The following is a 26,726-nucleotide window of genomic DNA, read 5'->3' on the forward strand; positions in this document are numbered from 1 at the left end:
ACTCTACATCAAACTGTTTTTTTTTTTCACACTGAAAATGATCATACAAAGCAACCTGTCTCATCTTACTGTGCCATCCTCTTCAGTTAATAAACATAATTTTTTATGATTACACATTTATAACTACCCATTTTGTGTAACTGTTAAATGTCGACAGCAAAACTAAATTCAGATAACAAGCTTGTGTGGTCCAAACAACAGTATCAATTTTGGGAATTTTCCACCGCAATAAAATTGAGACCAGACTTTATATTCACTTTAAAAACTGGTCCTATTTTTTTGTCCATTTTGGCGTAGCAGGAAACTCCCTCTTATCTGAGCTCCTCCTGACAATAGCCGTGCTGTTTTCCATGTCACTGAGAAGTAAAGACCTGCAGACAGACAGCACTGTCGCCATGAGCCAGACAGGTAAGCTGTGCCTTTTGCATTATTTATTCATTCATTCATAACATTTTTACTGGTGTTATGAAAATGATTAATTGCTCTAATATACGAGTCTTGCTTATTTATGATTGTTTGCAATGCTCAGAGCAACATCTTGATTAATATTGGCACAATACATCTTGGAACAATATTGATATAAAAGTAAAATGTCTAAGTTTTGGTTGTTTTTGTATATGTCAATGTCAATGTAAAAGCAACATTAGCAGCAAGATTTGTGGTGATAGTTAAGCCATTTCATTGCAGTGGATTTTTATGTTGCACTGGGAGTGACAACACAGATTATTTTCCACTATATGAGTTAGTTGCAGAAAAGTCTGAGTCTTTTGCATGAATATATATGTTAATCAGCCTAAATGCATAGTTAAGGTAAGGGAATATGATGATTTACAGATGTTGGATACTGAAAAAAAACTAAATTTATGGTGACTTTTTTCCACATTTTGTCCTTTTCTTGTAGCTGAGGTGCTGTTGATCATCTATGAGACAGAGGCAGAGCAATGGGCCACCTATCTGCATTCAGTCTTCACTGGTCCAATCTCAGAGGCTGGAATCTGCTGCTATGACATCGCTGCGGTGTCCAGCCCGCAGGACGACCTCCTCAGGCTGGCCCGGTATACCTGCAAGTTTCTGATTCTTTCTAAGGGCATGCTGGAGGGTCTGTGCCAGAAGCGGCGCTTCTTCCTGGCCCGTATGTTGCGTCCTGCGGCTCAAGTGGTGGTGCTGCTGTGTGGGGTGGAGAGTCTGAGCCCTCTGCTGAAGCTGGTGCCCCTGAACGGTGATGAATGCCTGCAGGTCTCCAGTGAACAAGATGCTCAGGAGTATCTGTCCACGGTGATGGATATTGTGAAAAAAGGTAGGGCTTTGGCTCCGTAAAAGTTCTTCTTTTTTTCTTTTTTTTTGTGGATCACCAAATATGACAAGCCACCTGTTAACAACATTTTGTCTCGAATCCCATGTGAGACGATTTCGGCCTTCGATAGGATTTGGTATTGGCTGCCTAACCCTAATCCTACAGAAAAGTGGGTAAAACTGATAAATGCTCTTTCACATTATTCCACTTCTACCAGCTTCTGCAGAAATAATTAATTGTGAAATTCAATTATTTGTATAATTTGCCCGGGACCTCCAAGGATGCCCTTACAGACCCCTGAAGGTCCCTGACCTTATTAATGAAACCAGTGAGATATGAAATCCCAGTTTCCCCACAACTCTAATATCTGATATTTTTTGCTTATAATTAATATATTTAAATCTGTGAGGTGTTATTCCAATCGGAAAACACTCAGTTTCAAACCTGATTTTAATCCTATATGTTAAATATCCACTGAAACTCTAATAAATTTCATTATAATGACGTTTATTCATGAATTCTGATATACTCTAATGCATGACAGCACAACAGACTGCAGTTTAGTCAGTGTGCATCCCAGTCTTGCAAACCCAGAGCACAATCACCCTCTTCTGTAGCCCTTCCTTGAGGAAACATTTCACATGGCTTTGCCGTTTCCCTGCCATGAATGCGAGGGGAAAAGAATGCTCATTATTTGTGAGAGTGCCTGAGCAGCAGCTTGGAAACCTGTTTACTGACTTTTTTTCCAGCGAATTGTGTTTGCCGAAGATTGACATCCAATATTTTTTGAGCACCAGCTGCAGAGACTTCTTTGGCGAAAAAACTGTGTATATCTCCAGCATATCCTTGTCTGTCCTGCCAATTTGCCCCCTGCCTCCCTTCCCTGTTTTTCCTAATTGCGCTATTTGTATAAGATCATAAAGCGGAGGAGGGGGGCTCTTATTTAAACAGGTGTGTGTGCGTGCAGGAGGTACATCTCATGCAAATAGTCCAGTCTTTCCTCTTTGGCCACCACTGACTGCTCTCCGTGAGCCATGCAAATTCAAGTGCACTTTGTATCACTTCATTGCACTGATACAGTGAAGTGCTTCAGGCTCGGATCCCACGGACAGTTATATTTTAACCCTGAAGTACCTCCGCTATTCATACAGGATGCGGCTGTTTGTTTGTTACCACATGCAACAGACATGTGGGCGTCTGATGAGGTTCAGTGTAAACAGGTGAGGAAAGCGCACTGCAAGACTGGTTTCTCTCATAACTGCGAGAAAAGCTAAATCAACACCTACTTTATTTTGTTAGCATGCTAACATTTGCTAATTGTCCCTAATCACAGTAAGTAAAGTAGAGGCTGTTGGGAATAGCATTAGTTTTGCAGCTATTTAATCAGAAACCATTGAAATTTTAACCTAACAATGATGCTAGATGAATAGTTAAGGAATTGCCAAGTGATGAGAGGAATCTGAATGTGTGCACCACATTTTATAGCAATTTTATAGCCGCTGTTGAGACATTTTAGTCAAAACAATAAATGAGAACTTTTTTCAGAGAAGAAGAGAATAAGAGCCATTTTAGTGGGGGACCAACTGACCAACATTTTCATCCTTATGCCAAAAATACACCAAGCAGTGGGAAAGCACGGCTCACAACAAATTCCATTTTTCCACAACTTGGAGGCATGTTCATGTGCTTCAGACAGGACGAAATTCTTTGCAATATAGGTCAATATGTCACAGGAATCACAGGACACTACTACTGATTGGCTGCGGGTATGCTCTGGCCACAATTTGTTGCTTTCAAAGTCAAACCATCCCCAACTTTTATTTTGGGTGCACTTCGCCCGAAAATAAATGGCCACAGCTCATGGCGGACACTGCAGTTTTCCATTGCCATTTTCGGCATTAAAGCCATGCTAGCAAAGTTAACGCAGCAGTATAGCTAAAAATGCACCTGGAAAGCTTACGGTAACTGAAACCCATTTTGCAAGACATAACTGCTGCATAACTCAGTAAGAGATTCAATGTCCCATCTTTTGTAGGTGCCTTAGCCTCAGCAGCAAATGTCAACACCTTGACACAAAAAGTATCAGCATCAGAGCAAAAGGTGGAACAAACGCAGTCAACCGGAGCCCAAAGCGTCAGATCGATTGTGGTTGTTCCTTCCAGAGTTCCATGCAGGGTGAGAAACTCAGTCAGTATTTTTTTTTTTTTTTCATAAAGCATCCCTAAAATTGACTGCACTACAGTTAACTGCACTGTCTCTTTGGCAGACGTCTATGGAATTGTTCATTCTTTTAAAAAATGAGTCGGTCGGCAGCGACTCCGAGGTTGAGTTCACTGGTGAGACTCAGACGCTGAGAGTGAAGCCTGTCTGCTGGAATGAGCGCATTCTATGTGTCAATGCTCCAGGTGAATGAAATAATAAAATACTGAATGTATGATCTAAAAAGTTTTCTTTAACCCTGCCTGTGTTCAGTTTTTGTATGTTTTATATTGCAGATTTTCCAGCAGGGAACGTAAGAGTGACCATATATCACAATGGAGTGCCACTGAGCAAGGCACAGATGCAGTATTACAGCAACATGGAGGAAATAACCGGCCTTTTAGCGAAGGCAGCGGACCCTGTGGATTTCATGTGTGAGGTAAAGACATTAATGGCCTTTTTTACTTAAATTGTTGTACCTTGTCTGAGTTTTATAATCAACTGGGAAATTTCACAGTTTGTAAAATATCTACTGTGGTTCTAAAGGAGCTGTCTGAAAAACTACCCTTGATTATGTCATCAGGGTTATTTTGGCTTGGATATTTTTAAATGGTGGCATTTATCTAGATGTCCTATCCACACAAACAAACTAAAACTAACACACTAACAGCAGCAAGCTACAAGAGGGGTTTGTACCAAGAAGCAAGGTTCAAACAATTGAATACTTTAAATTCATGGAAATGCAGGATTAGTGGTTTTTGAGCTTTAGCCATACAATGGTCAAAAAGTTAGGATATTTTGCTCCTTTCCTTTTGTTTTGGGTCTTTGCTCCTTTGGTTTCCATCATTCTTCTTTTAAACTATTTGTTGTCAGCCCCACAACTTTATGGAAATGCTAGACTATACTACTACTACAATACTAAACTAAAGGCCACTCTATTAGGTAGATCGTAGTAGGGATTTTATTTTATTTTGTGTATGAACATGTAGTCTATATGGAGAAGCAACACTGTAATAAAGTCTCTAAACTTCCTTATCTAATGTTACTTTTGGTAAAAATAATGTAAATGTAACATCATAGTATTAATCTGTAGAGCAAGCAGTGAGCACACATCAAACTTTAAACGTCTAACACTTGCAAATATATTCAAATAACTCCATCAATCATTGATTTAGTAATGTAGGAAACACATTTGAAAGCCGTTTTCATTCCTCCTCAATAAAGGCAATTCGTCGGAGGCACTTGAATGTGTTATGTTTCTTAGTGACTCATCTTTATGTAACTAGAAATTAGTCAATCGCCACTCCAAAATCCTGCTTATAATCGATCCACTTGAAGCCATTAGAATCAGCATATTTCTTGTGATGTTTATGTGCGCCACTGTTTACCGTCTCCTCTCTGGAAATGAAGACACGGCAGGTTTCAGCCTTCTTTCTGCCATGAACACTTAATTTGATTAGGTCTCTTTTGCTGAAGAGGCAAACTTAAGCAATGCCAAAAGAGGAATTTGCCAAGAGAATTTCAAAGTAAAAGTCTGGACTGGCACGACGGAGACTCTGATGCCTGTGGTTATAGTAAAATTGTTTCTTTATTATTCCTCTGCAGACTGTATTCACTGTAAAATCCACTGTTCTTATATGTCTTTGATTCCACATCAAATTCAACTTTAATTTAGCTTGTGCTGACCTGCCTTGCCTTCACATTTTTTTCAAAACGTGCTTGTGAACTGTGTTCTCTTTGAATTTCAGGCTCTACAGGAGCCTTCTGTGGAGAAGCTAGATCAGAAGTTGTCCTCCATGTTGTTGGAGCGTATGCCCACCGGAGGATTTTGGGGACTGCAGTGTGAAAACACACCTGAAAGAGGTACAGTATTTTTGGGATAGCTTACTCACAACTTTTCATTAAAAATCTGCTGAGTGGGGTGTCGGTGGCTGAGTGGATGAAGCAGGCGCCACATGGATAGGGGCGGTGTCCTTGCCGCGGCAGCCTCGGCTTCAGCTCCCGCTCGGGGCCCTTTGCTGCATGTCCTCCCCACTCTCTCTCCCCCTTTCACGCTACTGATCTGTCCTGTCTGATGAAGGCTAAAATGCCAAAAAAATAACCTTAAAAATTTTAAAATTTTAATCTGCTGAGTAATCAAAATGAAAAAAAAAAAACAATGTGGTCCAACAGTCTCTAAATTTAAATTAAAATTTAAGGGATACATATGAAAAGATCTCAAATGATTTGCCACCAGTATATTTCATCACAAATTATATGTTTTTGACAGGAGTTCTGGTAAATTTTTTATTTCAGTATGACTGGATATCCCCAAACACAGTGGTTACATACTTTCATATTGTGTGGAAAACACTTTTCCACACAGTTACTGCAGATCTACACATAATATACCAATGTTATATGTGTGACAGCAAACACAACCCTGGGCACTTGATACTGTTACTTAGGGCAAACACTCATCTTGGGCTTCCAGTTCTTAGCTGCCCGTACATATATTACTGAGTGAGCATTCAGCTGCTACGCTAAAGGTAAGGAATGTGGGCCAACCTGTGGCCTTGCTGTTCCGTGTTGTATTTAAATGTGTTTCCTGTTAAATAGTGTTTTTCCTCCTGTTAATGCGTAGTATCCCCCTTGGTGGTTAGGGTTAGGGCTAAGGGTTTCGTTCAGGTTCAGGTGGGGAGAAACTGTCTTTGGCACAACACTGGCACTGATCCCACAGCTGTCGCTCGGTCAGCTTGCACTCTGTGGTCCAACCCTTCTTTGTCTGCTTCCCCTTAAAAAATACACAGATTCTACTGCTGCTAGGAAAGCGCGCTGTGACCCATGTTGTAAAAAGTGATAATTAATTGAAATTATGCCATACAAGACATCAGCAGCATTTATGTAAGTGCAGCAGAATATCCATGATTCACTCCTTTCCCTCTGAGCATGGATGGACTACTGAACAAGCCAAACAGGCACAGGCCTAGGGGCCCAAAAGCCCCCCTTGGCCTTCATCAGCAAAATATCACTCAAAATTAGCATGTATTGACCAGGAGGAGATTCAAAATACCACAAAAGACTCAGAAGGCACACAAAGAGATGCAGAGGAACTGCAGTCTTAAAATAACTATGACCTCAAAGTGATACCAAATGTACACCAAGAGACACAAAACCACAAAAAAGATGCATAACAACTACAAAGAGATGCAAAACGAACAAAAAAGAGGCAAAACCACCCTAAAGTCTGTGTTTTGCTCCCATGTACCAGAGTTTGTGGGGGACTTTTGTACATCTTGTGCCCTGGGGCCCATTTGTCTTGCAATCCGCCCATGCCCCTGAGCACATGTTTATGCAACAATGTGGACTCAACATAAGTCTCACAGGTGGAATGCATTCCTGTTGCATGATGCACAGTATCCACTATGAAAAGAAAGCCCTCCATTATTTCTTGGCTCATTATGTGGCAGATTGATGGCTTCATCAGCTCCTGAGATTGATCCTTAACTCTGCTATAAAGGGCACAGGGAAATGTTTCCATGACAAACAGGTCAATAAGTGCCTCCGAGCTGTCTTTCTTCAACTCCTTATTGTGTTTGATTGCTCACATCAGGCCAACTTCAATTCATCACCTGTAAAGGAAGTAATATAAGTGAGGAAATCTTTGCTGGGGGGATAGTGTGTGTGCAACTGCTCATATTTAGGCCTATCTGGAGTTGTTACTGCTGTCGATTTTAAAAAATTATTTCCCTCTGCCTAATCAAAAATCCACATCAGAGCTCCACCATGCAGATGCCCCATCACTCCTCCACTTTGCTGCCCAGTATGGACTCAAGAACCTCTCCAGCCTGCTCTTGCAATGTCCAGGTACTGAACGAGCACTGCGCACGGCCAATCGCCACGGACAGACTCCTGCTGAGATTGCCAAGAGTCACAGCCATACTGAGCTTCATGTCTTATTGAAGGAAGCACTGGTAACTACTTCCATATTTGCAGTTCTCAAAGAGTGTTTTTTTCATCTGTTGGTAATGTTCATTTTGCTCCAGTCGTTATTCGTCCTTGCAACATGCTATAAAATATCATATTAGCTTTATTGACCCTCCATACAATGAAGACATTTCTCAAAATACCGATATCTGATGACAGCGTCTCATGTCCACTGATTTGTGAGCTCATTAAAGCCTCCCGATGACATTATTTGTCTATCCAGAGCTGGCTGGATGCGATTTCTACTCAACGGAATTCCATAGTTTTCAGTTACCTGCTGACAGCCGAGGAAAATAACGCTATGCACCTTCTGACAGCCAGCGGATGCAGTGCAACACTCAGGAACGCTCTTACTAACACCAATAAAGCGTTAGGAGAATGAGAGAGTGATGCTTTATCAATAATGAACAGAATGGAGAGGATGGAAAGGTGGAGAGCGGGAAGAGTGACCTGTATGTCAGGGCCAACCTCACTCCCTCCTAACTAGTGTCTTTGCATCCAGCTCACGGCACAGTTAGCGGATTAATGGTGAACCCCCTCTCCTCTCATCCTGAATATGTACACCCCCACAAAGACTAGAGAGGCTGTGTTTGTTCATGCATGCACAGTGGCTCAGAACATAGGTCGTCTGCATACATTCAGACAATTAATGCAGCCACTAATGTCGAGATTTTCTTGCATAATGGCTGCCATTTTGCCCATCTTAATATAAAGAGCCTCTTATTACTCAACCTCTCATTTTACTGCGTACACAGAAACACAAGAGCAGCACATTTTCCTGCAATCCAAATTTAATAGATCCCTTGCATGCATGCACATCTCTTTATTTGATAAATCTGGAGGACACTGGGAACATGATGTTTTTTCCAATGCAAATTTCATTAGGCAGTGAGGACATTATCATTAAAAGAAACACATGATGCACCCAGTGGTGAAGCCAAGAAGGCAGGCTGAAAACACCACACCATTTCTGATGTGTCCTGCAAATACTTAACTGAATATTACAGATGCACACAGTGCAAGAGAAGCAAATGAACATTTCCCCTCAAGCAGGATCCTTTTTTATGGAAAAAAAACATTGGTTACAGTCCCTCAGATCCTGCCTGTATGTATTTGAATATTCTGGGAGCTAATGCAGCTAATCTGGCTTAGTCTAAAGTGAAAAAAATTCTAAAGATATATAGAGAAATACTAGAGACCACCTTGCCATGGGATCACTCTAGCAGCGATACAGCGATCTGCAACTTAAAATGAAATGTGGGACAGGGGTATAAGTCAGAGGAGCAAAGGACCGTTCCCTTTCCTGCAGCCCTGCTTCAAGTGCCCTTGTGCAAACCACACTCACACTGTAATCTCAACTACACACCTGTGGAGTTTCGTCATGTATCTCATTTGTATCTTGCATGGTTGCGACGCCATTGTTTTTACGAAATCTGTCCATGGATAAAAAGGCAAGCAGGCAGATGTACAAACACCTAAAATATTCACAATGGCTTCTGTGGTAGTTGCCGTTACAATAAGTGCCGAACATTATGACATACAAATACAGACTGATGAGGTAAAAACAATACCAGCTGTGGCAACTTTGTTGCAGCTCATAATAAAAATTCACCTACTAACAAGCCTCTAAAGCTCACTCTTAAAATAAAAAGTACATCTCGTTTAAACAAAGTGTTACTCAAGATCATTTTCTAACGGGATCCCTCCAGCTGCAATACAGCAATCCATGACTTAAAAAAAAATGGGGGGCAATGGCCCCTTCCCTACATGCCCCTTTACTTCAGGCCCCCTTGCTCAGACTAAACCCATCTTCACATTTGCCCTTTCTTTTGTCTTGTCTACACATCTGTAAAGTTTCGTGACTGCAGCTTGTCTTATGTCTTGTTTAATTTGTATGAAAACAGAGTGTAAACAGAGACCATCTTGAGAAAGGATTACACTAGCTGCTATTCAGTGATCTGCCACATACAACATCTGTGGGCCAGGGGTGTAGAGTGGCACTACTTTCTACCCCCAGTTTTCTGGCCCACACCCATCTTCAAGTTCTGCCTTCATTTTGATCTCAACTACACACAAGTAAAGTTTCATGACTGCATCTTGCACAGTTAAAAAAAAGACTGTCCACAGACATACATAAAAACACCTGCCAAAATAGTCAAAATGGCTTCTATGGTAGTTGCTGCTACAGTAGGTGTCTCCAGGGCCACATCTTGCTATGATGACATATACGCAGTGATTCACAGATTGAAAACAATACCAGCTGTCAACACGTTGTCGGAGATGATAAAAATAACATCTTACGGGAGGTTACGTGCCAGACTATTTCTTCACTTCATAGCATTTCGTCATCACTGTGAGGTTGTCATTCAATCAGGAGAAACTCCATGAAATTACTGATTCGGCACTTAACACGTCGAATTTTTGTTTTTAAACGCTGGTTTCTGTACATATAAAACAAACAAAATATAACATGTTATTTAGTAAGCTTTAAAAGTGCTGCTGGTAGATTTTATCATCTTTGGACAAAGCAAGGCTAGCTGACTCCCTGTTTCCACTCTTGAAATGTGGAGTTAATCTCTTCATTGATAGAACTGAGTCATATTTAAAAGTTAATCATATGTTTTGTACGTAAAATTTGATTCTGCAATGTAACTGGTAATTATATATATCATGAAAAGATTGTGGGCTTAAAAGTACCTCTGAACTGTAATTCACTTCAAATATTCAGGTACAAGTACCTAGAAATTGCACTCAAGTATTACTTACTTTACACTGGATAATGATTCTAAGAAAAAAAATTGCTGTCAGATTTTTGTAATGTAATCTTTCAAAGCTCTGAGCACAAACAAAATTCCAGTCACCTCCATTGTATTGGGGTAATCTTTTAAAGCTTGTATCGGCAGTCGAATCCCCAATGTGCCAATTTGCAATAGACAGCAGCACAATGCTCATTCATTCATATGAAAATCTCTGCTCTTATCTCCCCACTTTCCCCTTATAATACTGACAACTTTTAACTTTCTCTGATGGCTCAGATCGACCTATGGAGAATTCCCCCTCGAGGGAAATTTAGACACTCCAACAGCTGTTGCAAATGTATTTATCCCCCTAGCAACACTGCTAATTGAGAGTGACTGCAGATGGAGCAAGGTTTGATCAGATTGCTCTAGTGAGTCGAAGTGCTTGCTGTGAGTCTGCAGCGAGTCGGCTGAGCTGACAGGGGAGCGGTAGAGTCAAACAGAGGTCCCCCCACAGGGACAGGCCTGTAGATGTAACATAACAGGCAGATTCAAGCAACTGACATTTGTAGTTTTCTTGGAGGGTAATTAAAATTCATCTTAACAGCTGAAATGTGTACTATGCTCGTGTGGTGCACTAGAGGAAGTATAAGAGAGGAAGTGTGGGGTGGGGTTTTGTGCTTGCTCTTTATTTATTTATTTTTTTTGCACAGCAGTTTCATTAACTCATCTGCAGTGTTTCCCCTACCTCCAATTAATCAACCTATGATGCATCAGTGATTTGGGCGTCAGTGTAGCAGCGCTCTGTCAATAAATCCTAGATGGATCAGTCCCCTGCTTCATACACAGGCTGAATCACTCACAGGGCCTGCGTCAGATCCACTAGTCTGCCCTGGCACCACACTTCTTTGTTAATTAGCTGTGAACTGCTCCAGAGGGGAAAGCTGAATTATTCAGGGAGAGTATAACGAGAATACAAATATAGAAAATGCTCCGCTAAGATGTTTATGTCCTCAGATGGCAATATTGTGCCTGCTCATAGTAATTACTAACACAAACACACATTGTCTTTGTTTAATATTTTAATGCCGGGTCACAAATTTGGCCGAGTGTCACTTGGCATTAAGATGGACTCTGCTCTCCCAAACCAAGATTCCACTGTGTGCTCTCAGATGTAGAGCCGGGCTCAATAAATACAAATTAGCTCGCAACTGTATGGTCCTCCAATGACTACAAAGAGCTATTTATAAGCTGCATGCTGTGTTTGTGTACAGTGCAGTGCTATCCAAATGCAGGAGAGACAAATTAGGTGACACTCTAATCAGGGATTTGTTGATTCCAGTGACCGTATTTTGCATGTTATGTTTGCTCAGTACAACTGTACAAATCATTACCGGCGAAGTCCGGTGATTTGTTTATCATTTGAATGATACGGTCATCCTCATGCTGAAAAGGACACATATGCGTTTGTTTTGCAAAGAGTGATGAAAAGTGCTACATTTATCCAAACACGTTTCAGTTTCAGACTGAAATATCTCAGCAACTATTGGATGGATTGCAATTAAAATGTTGTATTCATGTTCACTAAAAAATGACTGACTTCAGTGATCCCAACATTTCTCATCTAGTACCATCCATGGAGATTACTAAAGTTTCAAGTCTTATTATTATCATTATTACTATAAGTCCCCCCTGGCTGTTACCGGCAAAATGTCACTCAAATTAACATGTAACCACCAAGTAGACTCAAAATTATAACAAAGAGATGCAAAAGGACTGCAAAGATCCACAAAATAAAAGAAAATAAAAAGAAACATGCATAACAACCACAAAGAGACACAAACTGATCAAAAATGATACAAACTGACCTCAAAGAGACATAAAAGCAGACACAAAAGCACAAGGAGATGCATAACACCACCTCTCTTATATAGGAGAGGTGGTGGGGCCTTCTGCATGTCTGTGCCCAGGGGCCCATTATCTCATGATCCACCCATGATGCCAGCTGAGCAACATTTTTGCTTATACAGTAAAATATGTCATCACTGAGGTGACGGGAAGCGTCTGTGCCTTTGTCATTTAAAAAAATAAATACATAAATTAGCAGATGTGAGCATGCTAACATGCAAAATGTTTAGTCTGCATTGGTGCCATTATATCTGCTAAACATCAGCATGTTAGCATTACAATTGTCAGCATACTGGCACTGGAAATCCACTACTGGCTCCTTTGTTTTCTTTAAATAAGCAAGCTAATCACATGCTTTTTCTATGCACTCTGGCATCTAATTTATATTCAAAGTAGAAAAAATTCCAGTGCAAATCAATGTAATTTTATTACTGTGATAGCCTTCATATTTGGTTTAAAAGAAAACTATAAAGATGAGACTTTACAGAGTAATTCTAGTTTTACAGAAGTGTTTCTTTGCCCCCTGAGCTGACCACTTCTATGGCACAGAAATTGGATGGACAAATTTCGTCTGCACAGCACTTAAGTGATAGGTTCAGTGTTTACACTCTGCAATCTGCCATGCATTGAACACTCTTATCCTGAAAGCACTATGTCAAAAGACAGCCAGCGTGCTGGTGATGAGAGCGTAGGAACAGCCCTGCCCATGAATTGACCATTTCAGCCGCTGCAAACAGATTTACACTCCTTATCTTCTCCCAGATTCACTTGAGATTTGCTCTCCCTCTAACAAAATCATGCCTGCTGTTTTTTGTCTGAAGCGCTGCTGCTTGGCTTGCAGCCGTGAAACTGAATGTGTCTGGAATGCCCGGGGCTCCTGCAGTTTCAGACATCTGTAAAAATGATTTAGCATTGGCGGTTAGTAAATAAATTCCCCCTCCCATGTCCAGAAATTACCTCTGAAAATACCACACTGTGCTTAAGCACAGCATCCAACTATTATAATTCAATGTTCACGCTGCGGTGGTAATTAACCCGTCCTTTCTACCTGTTGGGCCTGTTATGAACCACCACTGTTGAGTAATGCATTCATGGCAACCAATAAGTAATTTGCAGTACTAGGAACAGTGTAATATTGTAATTGAGTCATGAGTGGCTGTGTTGCTTGGAAACTGCACACAGAGCATGGCGGGTTACACTGAGGATATCTTGATCAAAGTGAGCTGTGGCTCATATGTTCTGCAAAGATTTATATAACTGACTGGGAGTATTTGTTATTTATTTCAAAATATGTCAGACATGCATGATAATATGTATTATGAAAGAGTCTTCTGTTGCCATAAGAAGAACAATGTACAATGCAGCTCAGCAGCTCTTTTAGTGCATGGTGAATACAATTTCTTTGATTTAAAATGTATAGTGGTTAGGTCAAATCTGAAAAGAAAAATCTTGTCAACAAACAGCTTAATTTGCTTCTTCCTTTTGTGTTTTTATGTCAAAATAAACACTCTAAGAAAGCAGCTTTTCACTGCAAGTTATCTCAGAATTAATGATGTGACTCCTCAGTTCTTCCCATCTCTATCAGAAGTTGAAATATGGCGGTAAATTAATATCCGTATCTCCATCTAATTGCGGATGCAGTCTAAACATCAAGCCAAGGGTCTTGAATTGCTCACTAAATGATATGTTTAGACTGAAAGGGGAAGATTGTCTGATTTCATAATTACCCTGATCATACCCCTGTCTGTCCCTCAACGTGCTATTAGCAAATAGGCCGACTCTGCAGCAGCGTTGCCGTCAGGAGGGAAAACTGCTTTCTGTTAGCCAGCAGCAGGCACGGTTACAGCAGCACACCTCCCGCTACAGCCCTGAAATTGCTTTTTCACAAGTGAAGTCCTAAAACATGCGGCGAGAAAGCGCAATCAATAATGTGGACATTTGTCACATTAGACATGAAAAACACTGAATATTAAAGCACAGAATGGAGGCAGATTGGAGCCTATAGTGTGACAGAGCTTCATCTTCCCTTTTTAGGTTTCATTTTTGTGCCTTGGATGGAGGAAACAGGTGAGAAAATGAGCTGACAGGAAGGATGCAGTTAGCCGGCCAAGGATAGATTCTTACAAAAATTAGCCTTCATTGCATCAAACTTTGAGAAAAAAAATCCACTTTTTCATAGCAAAGGTTTAAACATAACAGATTAGACATTTCTTTCCTTGAATTCTAAATTACCCTTATTGAGCCGCTTCTTTCTGATTTGCATGAGGCATAAAACACCTTCTCTTCATGCTCTCTTGTTGCAGAATATGTTCAACTCAGACGAAGACAATGGTGATGCCAGTGTGTACGAAATGATGTGCACTGCAGGTGAGTGAACGACCGATGGGAGGTGGAAGGAGGACAAAAGGACGCCTGTAATGGAATTGTTTTGTTTTGTTTAGAGTTTTTTTTTCTATCCCCCACCCCAGCACATCATTATGCTGAGTTGCTGTTCATTTCCGACCACTGAATATTTTCCCCTAGCTGATGAGCACAGCGTGTGTAGCGTTGCTTCCGATTGCTGTTAGATCGCAGTAACCTCATGATGACACTCAAGTGCAAGCAATAGTGCAGTAAACACTTTGTGCATTAGGGACTGCTTCCGCCAAAAATGTGCTGAAAGAGCAACGAGGAGAGGATGAAAAGAGGGAGGATGAGGACATCTACGCACCACTGGGGGTGAGTGACGAATATGACACCATCCTGAAGTCAACAAACGCAGTTATTGCCAATCGCCCACCAGCACCCACACCCCGGCCTGAGAGTACCCATGTGAAGGAGTCCAGAACCCCCTACATTACGCAAGGTAACTTAAAATGTCTCATTTGTTGCATCCTTTTTTTCCAAATCACAGACATGATTGAGCTGATTTGGAGCAAAAACAACAGAGTTATGCACAGTATGCAAAGGGGAGTTTGAGAGATCATGTGGGAGGGAGGAAGTGCCTGGAATGTGCCTCGGCATTGTCGGAGGAGTACAACTGAATAGAGTGCGATGCAGTTTGTTTTGATCCCACAAACCACAAGAACAGGGTCGCTCCCTCCGCTGCGAAAACAAACAAAAGCGAGGAAGGAGAAAGCCCCATTTGCCTGCATCCAGAGCCCACAGTCCCTAACTGTTCATTTTCAGCAGCATGAATATTTCATGAAGATGAAACATCTAAAAGTGACTGGTATTATTAAGGCTTATAAATCATTAAAAACAGCTTTCTTTTTCAACTTGCAAATGCAAACATGCACAAATGCACCCGCTATTAATTGTTATTCCCACAGATAATATTAAACCCTCTAACCAACACTTCAAAATACACAGAAATGATTTTGAGTGTGCAACAGGCGCTCTATCTCCATTATGCAGCTTTTTATTGAGCTTCCTCGTATCCAGTAAGCTAACTCTCCGCCCGATGGGACCCACAAAGCAAAGAAAAAATTGAGTGCACCACTGAACTCTCTGCATCCCAACCATCCCCTCAGTTACAGAGAGGGAACTACCGGGCTGCCATCTGCAACCAATCTTGGCCAGACCAAGGCCAAGTCAGCCAGAATAAGTCATTACACATGTTTTCCATCGTCCTTGTCCCCAGAGCGCACGAGAGAAAGGAGAGGGATTTTGAGGTTTCCATCTATTGAGACAGTGGAGCTTCAAAACCACACAAGGATCACATTTTGCTCCTCACTCCCACTGCTGCAGTGAGAGATGTGAGAGGAGAGATGAGGCTTGGTGGAGGATTAGGCGAGGAGCCAGCTATTGGAGTCCACTGCACAAGTGGAAATAATGAGGAGTTTTTCTTTTGTTAGCGGCGGCATCACGAGCTCAATGAGACTGAAATGCTGAAATGTGAATAGAATTACTATGTAAACTACATAGAGAGTAATGTCGAAAAGCAAAGCTGCAGTCATGTGGATCTACCCCTCTCCACTGACAATTTCGTTCTGAATTAAGTCATAAAGCCGGGCTTGTGTTATGAGCACGCTGTGTTTGAACATGAAGTGGAAAAGAGAGACGCTGTCATGGAGGAAGTAGTCAGAGGTGGGATTATCTTGCAGGGTGTGGATGCTGAATTTCAATCCAGCGTTGGTCACACAGCCGCAGCTCCACCGCCTCTGACAGCTAAACAGTGTAGCCTTTCATTCTGAGTGCTCACTACCAAACCAAAAGCATCATTCATGCCGTTTAATTCAATCCAGAGCTCAGCATGTAAATGTCTTTCTCTGAGAGAAACACGGGTTGAAGCTCCAGAGAAACAAACCAGGATACCTTCTATTTCACAGATATTTAGATTCAATTATAGTTTTCTGGAACATGAATATGATGGGGTTTTTTTTTCCTGTTGGCTATGCATGTTTAGCTTTCTATAGTCAATATGATGTTTATAAATTTAGGTTGATGGCACCATCTTGTGGAAGAATTGTGAAAATGCAGGAGCACTTACCTTGAGTAGAAATCTGTAGCATCAACTCTGGCTTGATGTTTTCATTGAGAGCGTGGTCACTCTAAAAAAGCTTGAAAGAAAAAAAGTAGAAATTTAAGATAAAGCTGACTAAGTAAATGTTAAAATATATATTATCATAAGCTGTTCTGTGTTTACAGTGTTCCAGAAGAAGAAGACAACACACAGTGAGGCTGATCTGTATTCATTCATATCGACTACCAATAAACAAGGTCAGTGTCACGTGCAGTGGGACTCAATTTATTGCAAACTTAACACGTCACTCCATCTGTTTAATCAAGATTCAGATTACATAAATGATCAGTGTCAAAGCAGCAGAGGCCGACACAGCTTGACTTTTAGTCTCTTTCACGCTGTAACTGTCCTGTCAATTGAAGGCAAAAAGCCAAAAAATTATCTTTAAAAAAAATGCAATCTGGAAGATTAGCTCACCTGGTAGTGCGTGAGTCCCATGTCGGCTGAATCCTCAGCAGCGCCCTGGGTTAGATTTCAGCCTGTGACCTTTTGCTGTGTGTAATCTCTTCTCTTTCTTCACCCTTTCCTGTCACTCTCCAGCTACTCTGCAACGAAGGCAATAAAGAGACCCTACATTTTTCTTTTGTCAAAACTCCCCTGCTATGTAAACATCCATGCATGATGGTCATGTGACGTTATATTATGTCAGTAACAAACTTATTTTAAGCCAAATGATGATGATTGTTTTTTTTTAAACATGTACTTTTGCTGCTGAAACTGAACTGTATGAATTTGACAAGCAGAAACTTAACATTTCCTGCAAAAACATTTACCTTGAAAAGAGACAATGGCTATAACATCCAAAACTGACACAGGACAGGCACCTAGTGCATCATATTTTGAGGGCTACTGACCAAGAATCATTATTTGACAAGTTGGTAGTGAGAATGTTTTGGACAATATGGTGTTTGTCTTTACAACTAGAATCGCCCTATGTTCTTGGACTTGAGTGTTTCCATCTGTGTAAAATTACAGCAAAGCATTAATCATCACTCTCTGCTCAAGTTGGGGGGTCTGGCTTCATTATTCATTCACAAAGACTGTTGCGGCCATCAATTTTGGACAAAAATAACATAATGTGAGGTACAGTCTGGCCCCTTCAGTTAGAGTAGGTATATGCCATTTATTTCTGCTTGCACTGTCTCCAAAAATGTGCCTTTATTTCCTCTTCCTGGACAGAATTTGTATTATGACTTTGAGATCTTTTTACCAACAGCAGGATTTTTACTGTGCCAATAATTTTTTGCTGACTTTTCTCTTATGACTGATTAACTGTTGGGTGGTGTCAGTTAATGTTGATATTCATTAGATAATTTGTGGTGCTTTGTTAAATGAATTGAAACGGTAGTGATCACCATGGGGAAAGAAGTCACTGTAGCAGTAATGGGCACACAAACGGTAAAAAAAAAAAAGCAATAAAAAGAGAAGGTAACACATTTCAACACATTTGGGTGCCAAGATGATGAGAAGAAAATCAAAGTGTGAAAGAGCTGCTGCTGCTATTGAGCACCCACAGAGATACAAAGCCATTTTTCTGTTTTGCTGTACTGTTGGTGACACTGAGTGACAGGTCCATAGATCATCACAGTCACCCAGAAAATTACTTACCATCCACATGACTCACTGACATTGCAGATGTGCTGAGCAAAATCAAATTACCAACCAATCCCCTCTATGAATGCCATCTGGAGTGGCTTTAAATCCTGTCTTGCCTTACTCCTGTCACAGAAATGAACAGTCTGATTTATGATGTTACGTTTGAAATAACGTCCACATACATGTGCTGATTCATTTGTTTTTTCCACATATTTGGTCAGATTTTCTTATATTTTCTTACAGATATTTTTATTGAGTTGTTGTTCGTTGCAGCACGCGGGCGAGAAGACAGCATCTCTTCCACCTATGACACCTTTGTGCCAAACCAGATAAACGGGCTTCAGCAGCTCATCGAGCTCCAGCAGAGGGTGAAGGCCGGTTCACTCACTGTGGACGGAGCCCTGGAGCGCTTCAGCGACTTGCAGCGGGATCAGAAGGGCATGGATCCCGTCCAGCAGGTAGGACTATCACACACTGTGATCGTACTCATACTGGACTTCAACAAGCATGCAGGAGCAAACCCTAATAAAACTAGAACCATCTGTTGCTCAGGCTATGCCAAGCTGCAGAACAATACACTTACAGTAGAGCAGGACTGCACAAGAAACCATCTTGTAAAGAAAATGGCTATTATTAAAAGGGCCACTGTTTGTCTTGCACACATTATTTTCACAATACAAGAAGGAAAAATGTGATTGCAGGTGTGGGTGGTACTGTTTCAAACTTCTGTTTTACAGTAAAAGCAATTGGACAAGTGAGAAAAGGCAGGGAGAAATGTCTTTAAGATTTTGAAAAAGGGTGTTGGAAGAAAAATACATTAACACTGAAATTGACATATGTATTTTTGAACATGCTTTGTAGATAAAACTGGGTGTGAAATTAGAGACAGGGAAAGAGGAGATAAGATTTAATGGTTTTCTTGGCCACTGGTCTAAAGACAAGCCCAAAGTGAAGGCAGGACAGTGCATGTATCAAGTAGCTAATTAGGGGAATGAGGGACAGGTGTGCAGTCATGTGACAATAAGGTGGTTCAGGGATGGAGGGAAGGAAGTGAGGACATCTGCTGGATGGGGAGGGAACTACAGTTGTTTTTCAAACTGATAAATATGCCAAATTGCAGAAAAAATAATGAAAGCGAATGAATGATGACTGACTTCTACGCGTTTTTAGTACCACCTGGGTTTTTCTCCCATAACAAGTCAAAATTTTCAGCGGCACAAGGCTTATCAAACGTATCATGACTGAGGTTGTGAATCCTTGTGTAGAAGAAGTCTTATATGTTTGTTTATGTTATGTTTATGTTTATACTAACCCTCATCATTACAAATAAAAATCCACACATCCATATTCATCCGCTTACCCGAGGCAGGGTCAAAGGGGCAGCAGGCTATATATAATCCCTCCAGTGTGTTCTGGTTCTGCCCTCGGGCCTCCTACCAGTTGGACATGTTTAGAAATAAAACACTTACATTAAAATCCTTAAAGGAGCAGTAGAATTCGTTTGATTTCGTGTCATTTAGTATTGAGGATCAAGCATTACAACCTGCTGAAGTTTCTGTCATGTGCCAAGCATAAACTTCTGGTTAGGATTCCTTCAGTGTTTATTGTTCAGGAGGTTTTTAACAGGAGGCAAAATATCCAAAGAGGTCTCTTCATATTACAGATCAGTGTTTCTCTGCCGCTGTTTGGTTCATCGCAGAATGGCTGCGAGCCCATCGCCTGCTAATGAGTGCTCACCTTCTCTGTCTGATAACTTAAGTTTATGCTGGGAGCCGGATTATTGATAGATGTCTACTCCTCTCCAAAACAAACAGACTGGGTGATTTAAACCAGTAAAAATGCCAAAAAAGCAGTTTCACATTACAATTCAATGTTTTTCCAGTGCTGTTTGGTGTGTCAGAGACAGGCCGTTAGTCTAACGCCTGCATGTGTTTTCTCTGATAACTTACGATCCAGACCCTCAGGAGGTTTTTACTATATTATCAAAACTTCAATCTATTTCCTGTCTCTGCTTGAAACACAAAACAGGTACTTTACAGAAATCTAATTATTTGTGGATAAATGTTTTGTGTGCATCGGTCTTATATCAAAGAAGTGATCTTTGTCTGTGCAGGCGAAGTCGAGTCAGCTGAGAGCCACTATTGTCAACAACAGAGTGGATGATGACAGTGTCTATGGTAAATATTCCTCCATCCTGGATATGAGGGTTAAACTTTGCTGTCATCACAGCGACGCTCCACAGAGCTCAGCTTTCCTGGAACTCCAACATGAAAATAAATAACGTGCAGTGCAGTTAAAGTTGGAACAAGTAGCCACCTTACTAACAACTGTATTAAACTGCATACTGTAAATGGCTTAGAAACTCTTCTCTGCCCCCCAGATAAAATCAACATCGTTCATCACACGCCAAGTGAGTCTTTAAAAACTTATCTCTGTGCACTTAGAGAAAACCTGTGTTTGCATGCCTTTGTAGTTTCTTCAGTCCCAGTTGCAGTGGTGGGGAATTAATCCTCGGGGAAGTGTTATTTAATCAAATCCCCTGTGTTACGTTTTGATCGAGTGAGTTTCACTTGCACTAAACAGGAGTCTTTTATTTTCTTTTACTGAACAATTCTCTGTTCGGCTGTGCATATTGGATGATTTCCCTCCAGGTGTTACAGTGAGTGAAAGTCGAAGAGGAAGCCAAGCAGTGGATTTTTACAGCAAGCCACTCAAAGGACAGCATGTGAGTTACTTGCCAAAGTAAAGCTTGGCAGAAGTTGACATGAATGTATTAATGTGAAGTTTACATGATACTGTATATTACTATCAAGTTGAAACAGACATACAGAGACAGAGTTACAGCAAACAATCAAACAGGCCAAACAAACCAGTAACAATATCTCTCTGAAATGTTTTGCAGTTAAGTTTCTTCTCAAAAGGTAACAAACGATGAAGGTAAGATTGAAAACAATTCACAAGTTTTCTTTAAATAATTTATACTGAAATGTATTTATTTTTTGTAGATGTACTTAATTTAATCAATTTTTCATATTTACAGGCTCCATCTCACAATGGAAACTCTATTCTTCCACCAATTATATGAGGTTTATTCTGTATTAATACATAATCTGTTATGTTAATGATGGGTGTAGATTTCGGCAGGATGGATCTGCACAGTAGCAGAGGACTTTTATTGTGACAAAATTAAAGACATTTACAGCACAAATTGATGCAGAAATTGGTGCATTAAAATTTTTCAGAATGCAAGAAATTAAGTGTTTGATGCACAATAACTATCCCCAATGTTGAAATAAAACCTATGCCCATGATTTTAATTGTGTTATTCACAATATTTTGTAAACCAAAATTATAAGAAGTGGAATGACTGATTTTAAAAATGTATTTCCAGTTGCTTATTTAGCTTTTAGTGCTCTTTTTAATGAAGTAAGTTCTGGTTTAAGTAAAGAGATATCGCAATCATAATGTACGCGTAATTTTACTTGTGGATGTACATCTTCAGTATCATTTTATCTTATTTTTTTCATATTAAAGTTTTCCATGCTAAGAGTTTCCTTAGTAAATTATTATTTAAAAAATGTGTTCATGCTACTATCACAAAATAAAAATTTTGATTGAAAATGTATCTAAAAAGGTGAAAATTGCATGTTTAATAAAGGGGGGAGTTAAATCAATATCCCAGCAAGCATTGGCCCTTTATATCTTTGCCTCTAGAGGGTGCTGTATCTCTAAATATATCCATCACACTCACCGTGTGAAGCTGCAGCGCTGGAAGCAACCAAAGACATCTGGCAAGCCCAGAAGCACCTGCTGACCTCCTGATGGCTGGAAGCTATGGTAAAAAAAAAGAAAGTATCCATACATGTCAGAGAATTTAAATGGAATGTCAAAAATACTCATATACAGCAGGTGAGAACATGAATGCAGTGCTTCCAACTGTGTCTGTGTTGCAAACAGGGAACGTGTGTTTAATCTTGTACTGCATTAGTCAAGAAGTGTCAAAATGAATCTACAAATTACAAACTATTGAAATAAAGTGAAAACTGTAAAAATAATATAATTCAGCTCACTGGGATGAATAGAAATGTCCACAGAGGGGTGCTGTCACAACAAGTGAAAAAGTGTAAAATTAAAGGTCAAAGGCTTAATTTTCTTGGGAAACTAGTTCTGTTCAGCTTCCACGGTTCAGCCATCTGTGTGTGACAAACAGCTTTACAATAACCTATTAAATAAGGCTTAAAGAGGCCTTTCAAATCACATCCATTGGATTTCTGAATAATAAACATTTCCCGGGTATACTTGTCAAAAATGTGAATTTGCTGTGATTTACAAAACTATTCAGGAATTGGCACAAATAGTGTGTCTCACACACATAAACATACACACACACACACACACACACACACACAGATACCAGTTTGTTGGTACAGCCCAGCCTGTGCCTGAATGAATGAATAAGAGCTGCATGGGGAATTCAGTGAATGCATGGCTAAATCCAAGCTCAGTCTTGAAACCCAGGCAGAGGCTGAGCTGTGTGCCAACAAAGCAGCTGGGTACACGCCGGGCACATTTTTCTGTTCAATCATGCTCTTTGTGAATAATATGTATTAATGCCGTCCCTACTTAGACCTGCCAGTTAGCCTTTGGAGATGATCCGGCTTCAGGACCCCATGGCATTTGAGGCATATGTTTGCCTGTCACCTGCTGAGTATATTTCAGTCCGTGCATCGGGCATGGCCACCGAGATAGGCCCAGAATCATCGTGTATACAAACATCTCAGCGCTGCCACAAGGAACGATTCCCCAGTCGCAGAGAGACAAGTAGATAGAGAGCTTCAGTGGCATGTGTCGCCCACACCGAACATGCTTCAGTATGTGGGCAGCGCTACATCAAAGACAAGGGATCAAAGATTCACTGTTTTCCAAAAACCACTACTGCATATTCACATCCAAACTCTAATTATGATATTATTTGGTTGACCAAACTGACTGCTTGTATCCTGCAAATTAGTTTTTAATGCCTCTATTCAGCAGTGACAGGTAAAAAAAAAGTGCATTAACTCAAATACAATGTTAAAGTACACTTTTAGATTATAGCAATCTGTTTTATTTCTTATTTTGTGAGTCCACATCGATACGTTATAGCATTTTACAACTAATAAATCATAGTGTCATGGAAATAGGTTATGAAAAAGGTTTATTTTATTTTATTTTATTTGAATGCTGGATTTTACTTTTAAAAGTATATGCGATATTGCAACTTTATCTTAAGTAAAACATGTTAATACTTTCTACTGTCTGCAGTATATGAATCTGTGTGGATGACTCAATTTAATGTTGAATAAATCAGCTATTGAATCTAACCTTGCTTCAAACACATTCTTTGAAGCAGTGTTTATTGACTTTTTGGCCACTAGGAGGCAGCAGAACAAACCATATACAAAATATTGACACATTATATCACCTTCTATAACCCAAACATGTTAGTGAGGAGTTGGCCATTTACATATGCAGAGATCACAATGCTATATAAGCATCTTTATTTTATTTTTGAGTGTTTCTTTTTACCAGCAATATTCATATGCATTATAATATTTGGCTTTCTAGCAGCTGAATGTATGAAGGAATTATTGAACGGGCCGACTGGGCACGGGCCGAGGGGCCCCAAGTGCAAGAGAAAGGACCCCTGGCCCTCACCTGTAAAATGACACTCAAACTAACAGGAAAGTGACCAGGTAGAGATTCAAAATTACCACAGAGAGATGCCAAGGAATTGCAGAGATTCTAAATAACTATAAAAAGGGGCCAAACGTCCAAAAAGAGACACAAAACGAACAAAAAAGAGACACAAAACCACAAAAAGATGCATTAGGATTACAAAGAAATGCAAAACAATGACACAAAAAGAGGCTACACAACGATGTGTGTGTGTGTCTTGCTCCTATGTAGTAGAGGTACGGGGGCCTTTTACATATCTGCATCCAGTGACCTATTGTTTGATAATCTGTCCCTTGCTAAATACTTAACTATGTTCATTAGCTGGTTACTAACCGTCTGTCTGCTGTTTGGTGCAGGACAGTTAGTCTAAAGTGTGTTTATTAGAGCTTTTTTTGATGAAAATTGCTGGCTGCAATGTCTGTCAACAACGTTAAATTGAGTTCAAGGCCGCTAAAACAAAAAACTTGGCTGAAAGACGCTAAAATGTTCCATAGATCTGAGCATAACTGCAGAGTTGGGTAATAATTGTCACTATAACAACCCCTTTCACATTATACATAGTCATGTGACCCACTGTTAATGAAAAAGATGGACAAGTGCAGCTTTAAGGTTCCCCTTAAGGTTGTGTAGTGAATGGAAGATAGTTTAATGTATTCACTATTATAGGCATGCAGCATGAATTGAAAATGTGGTAACAAATCTTTCCCAAAACTTCCCAGTTGGATTTCCTCTTGCTCTCTATTCCAGCAGCAGGCTTGGTCAGACAGTGGAGAGACAGGATTATACAGTCAACGCATCAATAATATTGTTATGACACAGTTCTTAACTGGCGATGGCCTCTACCAATTGAAACATGAAAAGCCAAGCTGTCGCCTCACTCATCTGCTGAATCCTCCCTGCATCCCGGCACCGCCGCCGGTTCCACACTGCTGCATAAACACTCATGAGAGTACAAACACTGGGATAACTTATCAGGGATAACTAGTCCACTGAAGGAGCATGCATAAACACAACCATTCAGAACTAGTCCATTATACACTTTGGCATGCGCGCAACACACACAGGGAGGCACAAACACACGTACACACCTCCCCTCCTTTGCTCGGTCCTCTCTCCGACCCCAGGATTAGGGCAGAGGATTGTGCACAGCTGCTCCCCAACATCCCCGATAAAAATCAGGCAATTTCACAGTCAGTGGCATTCTTTCATCCCCTAATCCACACCCCGCATACAGTATAGATGAGGCTCACTGCGACGAGAACAAGCTGTTCTGAGCTGACCCCACTGGTCAATGTGGACACCTTCGATTGGCTATAGAGACATTGAGCGGCTGGACTGTAGGGTGCAGGAAAGTAGTGTCCGGTCTAGTGCTGCATATTGACCTTCACTTCCTTTTTAGCCACTAATTAGATGATTATGTGTCGACCAACAGTCTTGCAAGCAGTGATTAAAGCTAATGCAAGAGTGCAAGAAGAAAAAATAGTGTTTTAGCAAACTATGGTTTCTGAGATTCCATTAAATGTCAATTAAAAACAAATTTCAAGACTTATCATTCATTGTTGCACATTCAAATAATTTTTCAAACCACTTTAAGAAGTGTGAATTCCCATTTGCACTTACATAAACAGCCCACTCCCCGTAGCAACCTTGACAAGAGTAGCCCTCGTTTGTAGAGACTTGATTTAATGCCTTTCCTTAGTCATTGCATACCATTATTCTTCATAGTTTTCCCCCTTCTCAAGTCATTCACTTCACCCATTTTGTCTGACCCCAACCTCCATTTGCAGAGTAATTCTTCACCAAAGTTCAAACAGGGGACAAAAAGGTACTTCACAGCAAAAAAAGGAGAAGAGGAGGGAGAAAAAAAAGTATGAATCAAAAGGCAAGGAAATGGAATTCACTGTACAAACGTCGGGGGAATTTCAATGTCCGCCGAGGCACAGTAGAGCTCTGTTCGGTCCTCGCAGGCTGTGGGGTGAAAAGAGCAGCAGCCACAGCAGGGTACATCTATTCTGACAAGTCCTTACACACACTGAAAAGCCCAAGCAAGGTCTGTTTGTTTAAGAGGCGATGGAGCCAGCAGAAGGATGCTGAAGCTTTAACAAGATAACAGGATAATTTTATGGTTTTTGCTTTCTGAACGGTGTGAAGGTAATCGAGTCAAATGAAATGTTTCCTGTTTGAGCATTAACAGTTGAGGAAACATGGTTATTGTTTTGGATTTTGAATAACAATGTCAGGAAACAAACTTTAAATACAACACCTGAAAAACTTAATTGACAAGAAATATAGAAGCAAAACTCGAAATCTGGCCCCCGAACGAACGAAACTGTTCACATCCTTTATGTAAAGGGTTTTTTTTGTTGATAAATGACTTGAGAGCACCATGTTGCAGTCTTCTCTTGTCTTTTAATTCTGATTTATGCAGAGAGTTTGGAGATCCCTCTCAAGGAGGGCAGCACCTTGCCTATATTTTCAAACAGTGACTCCGTTTCACACACTTTGCTTTGAAATGGTTAACGGATGTAGATAATATTAACTATGAGTCTTTTTTGATCTGCGAGGTGAAACTCTGGTTTCCCGTCGCCTCCTACAGAAAGGTTAAAGGTCAGTGTTGGATTCAAAACCGCACCCTTGGGACTGGTAGGAAACTGGTGTTACTCGAAGACAGCTCATAAGAAAGCCTGTCAGTGCTAAGGAAATAATCACATAAGTATTATGTTGCTCATTATTAAACAAAAAGCCTATTATGTGATGAATTGCATTTTTTTAAGTAGACATTTTGAAGAATGCATACGTATTA

The 26,726-nt window shown here is 40.4% G+C and overlaps 1 protein-coding gene across 1 annotated transcript; it reads left to right on the top strand.

Annotated features, from left to right (window-relative positions):
* Window positions 1-350: 350 nt before the first annotated feature.
* On the top strand, window positions 351-21,779 carry LOC121962413 (B-cell scaffold protein with ankyrin repeats-like). The gene is made up of 16 exons (XM_042512669.1): window positions 351-408; window positions 902-1,297; window positions 3,339-3,469; window positions 3,561-3,699; window positions 3,790-3,932; window positions 5,242-5,356; window positions 7,250-7,446; window positions 14,409-14,472; window positions 14,738-14,950; window positions 16,735-16,806; window positions 18,479-18,663; window positions 20,319-20,382; window positions 20,586-20,615; window positions 20,857-20,930; window positions 21,108-21,142; window positions 21,246-21,779. The coding sequence occupies exons 1-15, from the start codon at window positions 351-353 to the stop codon at window positions 21,138-21,140; spliced, it is 1,914 nt and encodes a 637-aa protein (XP_042368603.1). The 3' UTR covers window positions 21,141-21,142; window positions 21,246-21,779.
* The last annotated feature ends 4,947 nt before the right edge of the window (window positions 21,780-26,726 follow it).

Source organism: Plectropomus leopardus, chromosome 23 (genome assembly GCF_008729295.1).
Source record: "Plectropomus leopardus isolate mb chromosome 23, YSFRI_Pleo_2.0, whole genome shotgun sequence".
NCBI classification, from domain to species: Eukaryota; Metazoa; Chordata; class Actinopteri; order Perciformes; family Serranidae; genus Plectropomus; species Plectropomus leopardus.